At 38.3% G+C, this 13543-nt stretch overlaps 1 protein-coding gene across 1 annotated transcript in view; it reads left to right on the top strand.

The window, feature by feature from the left end:
* Positions 1 to 1723, top strand: part of DYNLT3 (dynein, light chain, Tctex-type 3) — an 11207-nt gene extending 9484 nt beyond the window's left edge. The window contains exon 6 of the mRNA XM_011975411.1: positions 1128 to 1723. Coding sequence (XP_011830801.1) covers positions 1128 to 1237 — 110 coding nt within the window. The 3' untranslated portion in view covers positions 1238 to 1723. The remainder of the gene's footprint in view (positions 1 to 1127) is intronic.
* Positions 1724 to 13543: the final 11820 nt, after the last annotated feature.

Here is a 13543-nt window from a genome sequence, read left to right as displayed (position 1 = left end):
GAAAGAAAGAAAGAAAGAAAAGAAAGAAAGAGAATATTATGCAGAATAAATATCATTAAAATAGCAGCCCAAATCCAGTACATTACAACATAATTAATAGCTTCTATTTTATGCCTTTTACTTTATGATTTTAACACAAAATTTCATTTTCATAAGTCAGTGTAAAAATATATTCTGTAACTACTAATTTTTAATGATTATTTTTTGCAAGGGATTCTGTCTTATTTGTCAACTTGCAATTGTGTTGTTGTTTTTAATTAACGACTTTAAGTTTGTAAAATTAGGGTATTCAAAGGATTTTTGTAACATTCTAATTTTATGTTTGTAAAGTACCCATATGCTGCCTAAATGATGGCAACCTCGCATTACGATTTCTCTAGTGAAAGTACTTTCTGCTCTTCTTTCCAAGTTGAGTGTTAACCTAATTATGAGTCATTGAATATATTATTACTACCTGCTTTCATCATCACATTCTTTAATCTTAGGATGTCCAGGATTATATTTTCAAAGTTTAAGTAAAAATAATTCTCTATTTTTGATAACAGTTTTTCTTTTTAAGTGGGAGAAAAGTGTGTGACCTTTTGTGGCAGAAGTCATTCTTATAGCAGATACCAAAGCAAAGATTAAGGCTGGGCATGGTGGCTCATGCCTGTAATCCCAGCACTTTGGGAGACTGAGGCAGGTGGATCACCTGAGGGCAGGAGTTTGAGACCAGCCTGGCCTACATGACAAAACCCTGTGTCTACTAAAAATACAAAAATTACCTTGGCGTGCTGGCGCATGCCTGTAGTCCAAGCTACTCGGCAGGCGGAGGCAAGAGAATCACTTGAAACCAGAGGTGGAGGTTGCAGTGAGCCAAGATCGTGCCACTGCACTCCAGCCTGGGCGACAGAGCCAGACTTCATCTCAAAAAAAAAAAAATTAATTTAAAAAAATAAAAGATTCAGAGGTAAATAAATTTTACCTCAGGTGCTAGAATCTACCCAAGGGGCATTTGTTTTATAACCTATAAGGTGGAGCTACGTTTGTGGTTAAAGAGGATTCAGTGTCAAGTGATTCTGTAAAGTTAACCTTTGCACATTTATGAAATTTTTTTATTTTTTTTTTTTTATTTTTTGTTTTTGTAGGTGGAGTCTCCCTCTGTCGCCCAGGCTGGAATGCAGTGGTGCGATTTCGGCTCGCTGCAACCTCCGCCTGCCAGGTTCAAGTGATTCTCCTGCCTCAGCCTCCTGAGTAGCTGGAACTACAGGCACGTGCCATGACACTTAGCTAATTTTTCTATTTTTAGTAGAGATGGGGTTTTGCTATGTTGGCCAGGATGGTCTTGAACTCCTGACCTCAAGTGATCTACCCGCCTCGGCCTCGAAATGCTGGGATTACAAGCGTGAGCCACCCTGCCCATCCAAAAAGATCTTAAACATTCATCTCTTACAAGATTTAGATGACTATCATCAGTATGCCTTAACATCAGTAGTTTAGGAGACTCTAGCCCACTTTGTCTAGTTGCAAACTGTAATTCTCCCTGTGGTCCCACTGAATATCATTCCACATCATTCTTGGATATATATGATGTATTGACAATTCAGGTCTAGATAGAAATAGCCCCAATTGCTTCATGAAGAATGTCCTCTCCCCAAATGGCTTCTGAGGATCTCACGGTTAAAGCTAGCATCCTCTACAGACACTTGCAGGACTGCTAGTATGATATATCTTGTCCCTATGGAAGACAAAATGTGGGCAACCACCCCCATTCTGGGATCCTTAAAAGATGAGAACCATATCAGAAAGTTCCTTCACAGCTACCCCCAACTGGGTCAGGGAATTTGTTGCCTGGGCTTATCTACTAATAAATATTCAACTTTATGGCAAATGCATACCTTTTAATTTTATTGAATGCTTTATCTTTTTAGATACATTTTTCATGAATGCCATTGTCTTAGTCGGTTTGGGCTTCTATAACAAAATACCATAAACTGGGTGACTTATAAACAATAAGAATTTATTTCTCACAGTTCTGGAGGTTGAGAAGTCCAAGATCAAGGCACTGACAGATTCAGTCTAGTGAGAGCCTGCTTCCTGGCTCATAGACGACAGCCTCTAGCTGTGTCTCCACAAGGTGGAAGGAGCAAAGCAGCTCTCTGGGGTCTCTTTTGTAAGGGCAGTAATCCCAATCATGAGGGCTCCATACTCATAACTTAATCACCTACCAAAGGCCCCACCTCCCAACACCACCACATTAGTATTTAGGCTTTGACATGAATTTGGATGAGACACAAACATTCAGACCATAGCAACCAGCTTTAACTTGAGATATTTCAATCTAGATTTCTCAGGGCAGAGTTTTATATGAGGAAGTATTATTTAATGAAAATTCTGTCAATTTATTTTTATTTCTTATAAGGCCTTATGGAGAAAATCTCTTTGAAAATGATTAGATTGTGGTATGTACTGACCTTTCTATAACCTCTAATTTTGTAGGCTAGGAATTTGATATGGGTTAAGTTGCATGAATTAACATGGGCTTTTGCAGCTAATGCTCATACAGAATACCACCAAAAATAGTCAGGATTGGTGTAATGGGTTCTTGGTAATTAAACAAAGCAAACTATTTTTGTAAAAGGCCAGCTAGTAAATATTTGAGGCTTTGAAGGTTTTTGCAACTACTGAAGTATGCCACTGTAGTGTAAAAGCAGCTGTTGACAAGTAAATGGATGGGTATGACTGTGTTCCAATAAAACTTTACATATAAAAATAAGTAGCAGGCTGGTTAGAGTTTACCAACCCCTACATTAGAGTAAGTAATGTTTTGTGGTCACTTTAAAAATTGTACCTTAATGATTTGAGCCTCTTTTTTTTTTTTTTACTGTTATAAACAATCGAACACAAAACACATTTGCCTATTATGATTTTATCATCTTGGACTCAGAGGATCCTTATCAGTAAACCAAACTTGTGATCTCTTTATTATAAGAAAGCAGGGCTATACATCAATTTTTCCAAAACTAGATTATTCCTTTCTGATACACATCACCTAACTTTTCACTAGATTACAGATTATTTTGTATCTTCTTATCTTGAAGTTTATTTTACAACCATATTTTTTGAAGAACATTATTATCAAAATTCAACACTTTGTGAGTGTTTTATTATTTTTTGCTTACTTTAGGATTAAGATGGGTATCTAGTTTGCCTAGAGAATTTTCCATGCATACTGGACATTGCAATCACGGCCCACTCAATACCTCCTGTTAGCAGAAATTGCGTAGCCCACAGATCAAATAATCCTGCCCTTCAGCTTGGGGAAACAGATGCTCTACTTAGGAGTGACTACATATTGCATTAGGCACGAGCACCTGACCCAGTGATGGATCATCCATAGATGGATTTTAAACCCCTAAGGCGGCAGGTACATTAGCTAAGCCAAGCAAACTAGTTCCCTCTGAATTTTGGATTAGAAAATAAGGAGAGTATTAGTCAACAGGTGGAGAAGAGTGCAGATGAAGAGAGAAGCAGAAACACTTGAGTCTGGTTAAGGATTAGCCCACGTTTTCTTAATGGCAGAGCTGTGGCTACAGATGCCCTCTCGTCTCTCTACCACTCTCCAATCCAGGGAAGACTGTCCAAGCTTCAATACTACTAACACCAGCAGCAGTATTGATAATGGTATCAGCAGCAATTGTGGCAGAGAGCATGATGTACTAGGCAGGAAACAGGTTGATGGGAATAGTCTACTCCAGTAGATGACAGAATTTCCAGCACATGGTGATAAAAAAAATAGACCAGTAACCTAGACATGAGTGTTCATAACAGCTTTATAAGTAATAGCAATAATCTAGAAGCCACTCAGATATCCATCAATGGGTGAATGGCTTAACAAACTGTGGTACATACATATAATACTACCAAAAACAAAAACAAAAACAAAAAAACACTTGATATGTGCAACAAATAGCATGAATCTCCAGGGAATTATATTAAGTATAAAAGTCAATCTCAGCCGGGTGCAGCGACTCAGGCCTGTAATTCCAGCACTTTGGGAGGCCAAGGCAGGAGGATCACTGGAACCCAGGAGTTTGAGACCAGCCTGCGCAACATAAGGAGACCCCCATCTCTACCAAAAGATAAATTTAAAAAGTGGCCAGTGTGGCGGTGTGAACTTGTGGTTCCAGATGCTTCGAAGGCTGAGGCAGGAGGATCGCCTGAGACCAGGAGGGCCAGGCTACAGTGAGCTGTGATCATGACATTGCACCCTAGCCTGGGAGATAGAGTGAGAACTTGTTTCAAAAAAAAAAAAAAAAAAGCCAATCTCAGAATAATACATACTGTATGATTTAATCTATATAAAAATTTTTAACCAATAGTTAAAAATGGAGAAAAGATTAGTGGATGTCAGAGGACAGAGATGGTGAAGGGAGAGGAGCCTCCTCCATCAGGAGGCAGGAGGGAATTTGGTATGGTTATAAAAGGGCAACACAAGGAATCCTTGTTTTGGAGCTGTTCGGTATCTTGGCTGTGGTGGTGGATACACAAACCTAGACGTCATAAAATTGTGCAGAACTAAATATACACACAAATGAGTACAAGTAAAACGGAGAAATCTGAATAAAATCAAATTTTATCAATGCCAATATCCTGGCTGTGACATTGTGCTCCAGTTTTGCAAAATGTTAGCACTGGGGGAACTGGGAAACAAATACATAGGATCTCTCCCTATTATTTCTTACAATTGCATAAAGTCTATTTATCAATACAAATTTCAATTAAAAATGGAGGTGAAATAAGATAATTTCATACCAAAAACATTTTAAAAGCAGAGCAACTCTTGATCAGTTTTATTATTGTCTTTAAATTCCCTCCAGACAATGCACCCTCTTATTGTTTATACCCAGAGAGGACCATTCTGACTACTCTCCTTGATACAGCACTGGGTAGAGACATAATGAAAGATAAAGTGAGATGCCAGAACAGCCAAGTCATATTGCAGGGGGAAGGGTGTGACAATAGGGAGCAGGTAGGTAATATATACGGTATTAGAAAAATTAGCTGTCATGAATAGAATTAAGCTTTATTTTTTAAGCTTTGATGTCAGTATTAATAATTCATACATTAGAAATTATGTTTTAAATTTGAAATTTAAAAACAAATAGAAACAGGAAAATTTTAGTTTTGCTTTTGTAATATTCTAATCCTTTCATGTGAGTCTAACATTTTTCTTCAGGCCCAAGATGTCAATGTCGAGGTCTTTTATTTCTCTTTTTGATGTACAGTAAAGAATTTAGTCTAGATTTCTTTAACTGGGAACATTATATAGTTCTATTCAGTTCTTAGTTTTGCACTGAAGAAACAGCTGTTCACAAATGTAGTTACTTCCAAACATGAATAAAAATTTTGCAAAATGGCCCAGGATAACTTCTTCTGAGGCACTTCTAGCATTCTGATTGCTTGATGTCATCATCTTTAATTTTCAACACTGCATTTCATGAATTTTATCTGTTGCTCTTTATTCACTCTATCATTGATGATAGAGTATGATGTATGTAAAATAATTAGAAAGCATGTTTTCAAATTCAGTTTTCAACTATCCACCATTTGAGGAACGTAGATCAACGTACCACTGTCGATCCTAGAAGGAGTTTCTAGGCCAGATTATTCCTTGAGGTTTTGTTTTGTTCTTCCTAAAACAAAATCCTCCAGCCAGTTTCACCAAACGTTAACATTTTGCCCTATTTATTTTTATTAGTTTCTCTTTCTAAAATATAAGATAGACATTACAGATCGAGATGAAGATCTCTTCATGCCTCAATTTTCATTTCTAGCTGCTCTTTTCCAGAGGTGTTCACTGCCACGAATGTGATGATGCCTAGCATTCCTTTGCATGTTATTTTACTATTACAGTTTTGCATGTACGAAGAAAAAAGTGCATGTGATTGTGTTGTATGTTGCCGTACTTCACAAAAAGAGTATTATTTTTATGTATTACTATGCACTGTATATTATTCTGCAGCTTGTTTTTCTTACTGCACATTATAATTTAAAGATTTAGTCATGTTGATACATATACTCTATGTCATTCATTTTAACTGAGGTATAATATTCCAGTGCATCCGTTCATCCATTCTCCTGCAGAGGGACGTTTATGTTGCTTATTATTATTGACCACGCTGCACTAGTCATTTTTGGACAAGTCTTCTTGTGCACATATACGGATTTCTCTAGAGTACGTAGCTAGATATTGCTAAATCAACATGTATAGCTATCTCATTCTTTATTAAATGCAGTGTAATGCCGAAGTGCCCTCTAAAGTTGCTGCATCATCTTACATTCCCTCTAGAATGTACTATTTCTCCATATATTTACCAAAATGGTATTGCTAGACTTTTTCATTGTTGCCAATTTGATAGGTATCTTGTTATAGTTGCATTTCTCTGATTGCTACTGTTGCTAGTGAAGTTAAATATTTTTCATGTATCTTGCCATGTGTTTTCTTTTTTTTTTTTCTTTGAAGCACATTTAGTAAGTGTCAGATTGTGTTGAACAGGTTGGCAGGAGAGAGTGTTGACTGAACAAGCTTTGATTAATAATGCAGTAGTGGCACAGCCATGAGTAGGAAGGAACTGCCTGAGCAACACTCCCCAGGTTTGTATCACCACTGTGGTTCTTACTTCAGAGTCTTTAATGTTAGAAGAGAAGCATGTATCCAGAGATTTTTTTAAAATTTATTTTATTTTTTATTATACTTTAAGTTCTGGGATACATGTGCAGAACGTGCAGATTTGTTACATAGGTATACATGTGCCATGTTGGTTTGCTGCACCCATCAACCCGTCATCTACATTAGGCATTTCTCCTAATGCTATCCCTCCCCTAGCCCCCTACCTCCTGACAGGCCCCGGTGTGTGATGTTCCCCTCCCTGTGCCCATATGTTCTCATTGTTCAACTCCCACTTATGAGTGAGAACATGTGGTGTTTGGCCTCAGCCTCCCGAGTAGCTGTGATTACAGGCGCCTGCCACCATGCGCAGCTAATTTTTGTATTTTTAGTAGAGACGGGGTTTCACCATGTTGGCCAGACTGGTCTTGAACTTCTGACCTCACATTATTACTGAAATTTATAGCCATCTTGATCTAATTTGTTTTCCCTCTTGTGATAGATCTACCAGTGTAAGAAGTGTTTGACTTTCTCCTTAGTTTTTGTATTAGTTTCCAATTGCCACTTAAACTTGGTGGTCTAAAACAACACAAATTTATTCACTTACATTTCTGGAAGCCAGAAGTTCAAAATAGTCTTACTGATCTAAAATCAAGGTATAAGCAGAGACGTGTCCTTTCTGGAACTTCTAGGAGAGAATCCTTTTTCTTGCCTTTTCTACTTTCTAGAGGCTACTTAAATTCCTTGGCTAGTGATTCCTTCCAGCACCCTCAAAGCTAGCAGTATAGTATCTTCAAATCCCCTTCCTTTCTGACCTCTGCTTCCATCATTTCTGACTCTGAGCCTCTTGTTTTCATATTTCCCTTATTAGGAACCTCGTGATTATATTGGGCCCACCCCAGATATTGTCCCTATGCTTAATCACACCTGCAAAATCCCTTTTGCCATGAACATATTGACAGGTTCTGAGGATTAGAATGTGGACATCTTTGTGATGGTGGGGGGTGTATTATTCTGTCTACTACAATTTTATTATCACATGAGGCTCAATGTCAATGGTCTCTCATTCTAGGTATCAGATAATAGGGAATAGTAAGGAGTAAGGACTGTGATGAGTTGTATAGCACACAATTTAGAAATAAGGGCTCAGGGTTAATCTTCCAGTTTTTTCAAAAAATCTGTAAATATCAATTATGATGCACAATCTCTCAATTTCAAAATTTTCATATTTTAGAACATGGTGTTTGGGTTTAAGGAGGTCCAATAAATAGTACACCTCTTTCCTAGTTTAGTTCTGAATCAATTGGGAGATGAAGATAAAGATAGCTTCAAATAAAAATATTACCTTTCTGTTCCAGAATGTAACTTATCTCAGGACAGCTAGTCTTTCCAATGTTAAACTCCAGAATTCGAATTATTGCCCAGTTGAAGGCAGAAACATGCTCTTCTGGTGAAATAGCTACAAAGAAAAAGAGAAAAAGGAGCCATTTTACCTCTCAGGGAAGGAGCGAGGAAATAAAGAAATATCAGGGGTTTTATATGAATTGATAAATCTGTACACAGAGAATGACATGAAAGAAAACATCACAGGTTGGGGATTAAGCACTGTTCCTTTAATGCTTACCACCGAGTCATATTTTTTTTACACATTGTGCAGCCCAACATTATACAGGCCAGAGAAAACATGTCTGTGGGTCACATGTAGCCCATGGGTCATTAATTTGTCGGAGTTTCATAGCTCCTGCAGATTTAGTCTTCTACTAGCCCCTATCACTCTACCCCAGCTTCCTCTATTGATTGGGTCATCTGGTCAGACATTGCACTTGTTCCACCAATGGTCAACAGACAAAGGGAAGGAAATGAAGCCAGCTATCATGTGGACTTGAGGCCCCATCAGAACATCTGGGTGCAACTGCTATTGTAGCAAGCTTGGTAATGTAAACTAGGGAGTTTACATGGACAAAACTAATGTTCTATGAATCATTAGCATACTCTTTCTAGAGGGCAATTTGGCAGCATCTGTCAAATTTTTAAGTGCTTATGTTCCATGACCAGAGTATTAGAGATCTATACTACAGAAATAATAACATGAGTGAAAAAAAGAAAAAAGCAAACAAGAATTTTCTTTGTAATAACAAATTTAAAAAATGAAAACAACTTTAAAGCATCCACCAAAAGGGGAAGGGATAAATAAATTATGGAAAAGTAAAGATGAAATATCATTTTTTACTTTATGTATTATATGATTTGAAATAAACAATTATATAATACTTTTTAATACTTAATTTAAATTGCACAATACATGATATTGTTTTTCACCCAAAGCATTATGGTATAACAAAAGCCTAAAATGCCCCTTGCCCTTCATCTTGTCTTCTCTCTGTCCCCCACCTTCCCATGTACTCCCACGAGGTAAAATCTACTGTCATTTTCATGTATAAGATTCCAGGCTTTTCTGCACATTTACATGTATACATCAATGTATAATTTTTAATTGTAAATAATATATATGATTCTGCAGATTGCTCCTTTTATGGAACAGTATGCTTTGGGGATTTTTTTTTCATGTCAGTATATACAGACTCATCTTGTTGAGTTTAGCTGCCATATTGTATCTACGGTATGGATAGGACACAGTTTATTCATTCATTTTCCTATTGATGAACATTTAGGTAGTTTCTACCGTTCTACTCTTATAAGACAATGCTGCTATGAATATCTTTGTACAAACTTCCTTGGGTCCATGTATCCACTTTAGAAGTAGGATTACTGGGTTATAGGATGTATACCTTTTAAATCTTAATGAATAGTATTTCTTCTGTAATTTAAAAATAATACTTTGTTTCAAGAAGAGAGAAAACAATATTCTTAAAAATAGCAAGTGGCTCTCTCATGTACAGATGTACAATGTATACACATATAGCTAAAGAGATCCTGTGCCAGCCCTTAAAATTATCGTTGTAAAATAGAATTCATTGTGAATCACAGCTTACCCCCCAAAAAAGCACAACAGTCATACACACTGGGCCTACTGTTTTTGGCATGCTTGGGATATAATACCCGCCGTGCTCTTCACATATACCTATGGGTAGTGTGTGTGTGTGTTTCTGTGCATGTGAGCGTGTGTGTGTGTGTGTGTGCTGGCACATGTGTGCTGCATAGAACTTGCAACAGGGTTTCTTCTAGATGACTCTTCTGAACCACAGCAATTTCTGTGGAAGTAGGAAGAAAATTGATGAATGTAAGAGATATCATGGAGTTGGAATCCCCTGGAAATCATGACTGGTAGGTCTAGGCAGCCAGGCAGAGAGCAAAACTGAGGATGTCATAAAGTTTAGTTTCTTGTTTGCTGAGCTGAATGAGGTTTGCTGAACTATCCAAAACCACCGAGAGCGCTGTTCACTAGGGTCAGCTTCATCGACGCTCATAGCTTTGTCTCTCTGCTGCTAACAGCAGCATTTGGTAAGGTGTAAGAAGGCCTGCATTCTAGTCCTGGCTCTACCTCCAATTCGCTATGTGATCTTGAAGTAATCATTTCACTGCACGTAATTCATCTATAAAATGAATAGGACCTTTTTCACCTTTAATATCATGGACTAAAAAATCCAAACCAAGGGTTGAACAGACATTTGGATATCTGCTACACATACCTAAATCTGTACAAGTTTGCATCTAACAGATATACAATGCTAAATTAATTCTTGTCATCTGTCCAGGATCTATTCTGGTATTTTTTCTTCAACAATACTTGTTATAGGGCTTTGCAGAACTAAAATGGGGCAAATAGAAGTGAATCCAAAGAGGATGTAGATGTTTCCAACAAGTGAAAGCCTGAAGTGGGAAAGTTTGGGATGCCCAGACTCATAGACTGGAAGGAGGTAGAATGAGAAAGAATCATCATAAAGTTGTAGAATCCCAGACTTTAAGCTTGCCTATACAAACCTTCCAGCTTCAACAGATATCAGTTCTACAAACACACCTTGCAGATAGCTATGAAAGGAGCTTGTTTGTGGTCTGGACTGGGGGGTGTGTTTTATAGCAAAACATAGCTGTCAGGGTAATAATGTCTTTCTTCCATTTAACTGGTCCCCTTTGATGCTGAACTCACAGTAAGGCAGCACGGGCATGTTTCATGAAAAAGAAACCTTGGGAGATATTTATGCGAAAACGCACACACACATACATTACACACACATGTATGGTTGGTATAGGCTTTGAAAGATATTACCTTGAAATTATTGTTTTGTTTTCTCATCTTCAAAGACTTTATCTCTTCATGCAGTTTAGCTGTGCGGCCACCAGGGGGTAGAAGGATGCCATTGATTGTATTGTGAAGTGTAAGCCTCGAAGTCTGTGCTGTCCCTGAGATTCAAAATGATGGCTCTCTGCTCATTTTGACCCCCTACCCAAGATATACAGTCACATATATCCAGCTTTTTCTAGAAAACGAATGCCTTTGCTAAACTATTTAAAATATGTCAAACTTTAAACTCATCACACTGGAACCACATTTCCCAGGCCCCTGAAAAACAGCAGCAGTCTCCGGTTTGTAGGAACTCTTTTTCAGAGAAATCACCAGAATTCCAATTCCTTCTGTTTTTGTTTTTTTTTTTTTTTTTAAGTTCTCTCAGCTGTGTCCCATTTGGATTCCTCAGTGGCCCTTCCAAGGTCTCTTTTGCCTAACTTCCCAAGACTCATTCTCCTTCGCTAGTCTCTTTCCACACGCAACATGGGGTTAGGTCAGTAATTCATGCAGTAAATATTTACTTTGTATTCATTGTGTGCCAAAACAATCCCAGACTCTCAGGAAACAAATAAAACTTTTCTGTCCTAGAGCTTACATTCTAGTGAAAAGGCAGACAATAAACAAATATGTTCAGATGATAATAAGTGCTATAGAGAAGTAATAGTAAGAAATAATGCAGAAGAGGGAGATTGGGAGTTATTCAAGGAGGGGGTGCTGGCAGGGCTGATATTTTAGATGGTACTGTCAGAGCATATTTCTCTAATAAAGATGGCATTTCAGCTGTGACCTGAAAGAGGTGAGAGAGCAAGCCACGTATTCCAGGAAGTTGGAGAGGGGGCACAAATGTAAAGATCTTAAGGTGGCACTAGTCTCAGTATGTCTGAGGGGCAGCAAGGTGGCCAGTGTAGCTGAAGCTCAGTGAGAAATGGAGAGAATGATAGGAAATAAGATCGAATAGGTGACAAGGAATCTGATCTTGTAGGACCATCTCTGTGAGATGATGCAGCTCTGACAATTTTGAGCAGGGGATTGACATGGTCACTGTGGCTGTAGTAAGAAGTGTGGGAGAAGGGATCATATTCTGGAAATGGCTTGAAGGGAAAGTTGACAGCATTTACTAATGAATTGTGTGTGGTAAGTGTAAGAAAGAAGAGTCAGGGGTAGGCTAAATATTTGGCCTAAGCAAATGGAGTTTCTATTTACTGGGACAGGAAAGACTGGGGGACAGGAAAGACTGGGGGACAGGCAGTGAAGTAAAAAAGAAAACTAGAAGAGTGTGTGTGCCGTCCTGAAAGCCAGGTGAAGAAAGTTTTGCAAGGAGGAGAGAGTTATCATCTGTGTCCTACACTAATGAGGTGGATGGCATCCCTTCTGGCTGTGGCTGTCGCTACAGGTGTTACCTGCCTCACAGTCTCACTGACATTGGTGTGCTCTTCTGCCACGTCAGATACTTGCTGGATTGGGAAATGGTCCTCAAGTGTTAGAGACAATTCCACATGACCTCAAAACACGATGGTCCTCTATATGCTGTTCTCGGTTTCCAGTTTCCTGGAGCTCGATTAGATAACAGACAACTGAACTCTCATCCTGCATCAGGGGACAAAGGGGCGCACTACTCAGTGCTACATTCAAAAGGCTCCTCTCCACCAGACTCTGCTCAGCTTCCGGAGCAAAGTCTGTGAGAGGACTCCAGCTTTCTCCATTTGTAGTGGTTCTTTTCCACCTAGAATGCTGCCTGGGGTTGAGCGTCTACCTCAGCTCTCCCATACAAATCCTAGGGCATCAAGCAATACTGCCTACTTCACGGCCATTAAACCTTCGTGTCCAATCTACTCAGATAATCCCAGGCACTCCAGGACTCACAGTGGCCCTAGGCATACAAGCTGTACTGCACTAAATTAAAGAATCACGCCTTAAGTATTTTGTTGAGTAAAAGGAATTACTAAAATAGAGACATGTTATTCTCACCCAATTTTTAGCTGTTTATTTAACAGCATAACATAATTTTGCTTTTCTATACTGTCACTAATTAAAATTTTAAGTCTGAAATTATCATTCTCTTCCCAGATCAGTTTTTGAGAAAAACCCTTACCCCTTCCTCCCATCCCAGTGAATTTTATTATCACCATTCATTTACCATGACTCTTCACAAATATCCTACGAAGGTATAGGGTAAGCTTGGGGGGAAACACGTTGTCCAGATTCAAGTCCTAACTGATTTGTTTCTTAGATGCATGACATTGGGAAAATTGCTTAATATCTCTATGACTCAGTTTTCTCTCCTAGAAAGCACAGATAATAATTGTTGTGAAGATTAAACAAGATGAAGTATGTAAAGTTCCAGGCACATTGTAGAAGTAAGAAGATACAGCCCATCTTAGCGTGAGTCCATAAGAAAGAAAAATGTTGGCCCCAGTCAACATGCAATGATCACATAATGTAGCAATAAATAAGCTCTAGTTGCTTTAAGCCATTGAGATTTTGGGGGTTGTTACTTCAGCAGAACCAGATGCTGACTAAGTAAAACAGAAATTGATACAGTGGGTAGGGCATACAGTAACAAAATCTAAAATGAGTGAGTTTGACAGAATGGTAGGTTGGTGGGTGGCAAAGAAACATATTGAAGGCCGAAAAGATGAAGATCCTTG

The sequence above is a fragment of the Mandrillus leucophaeus genome, unplaced genomic scaffold (assembly GCF_000951045.1).
Source record: "Mandrillus leucophaeus isolate KB7577 unplaced genomic scaffold, Mleu.le_1.0 Scaffold1553, whole genome shotgun sequence".
Taxonomy (NCBI): Eukaryota; Metazoa; Chordata; class Mammalia; order Primates; family Cercopithecidae; genus Mandrillus; species Mandrillus leucophaeus.
This window is presented reverse-complemented; position numbering and strand designations above follow the sequence as displayed.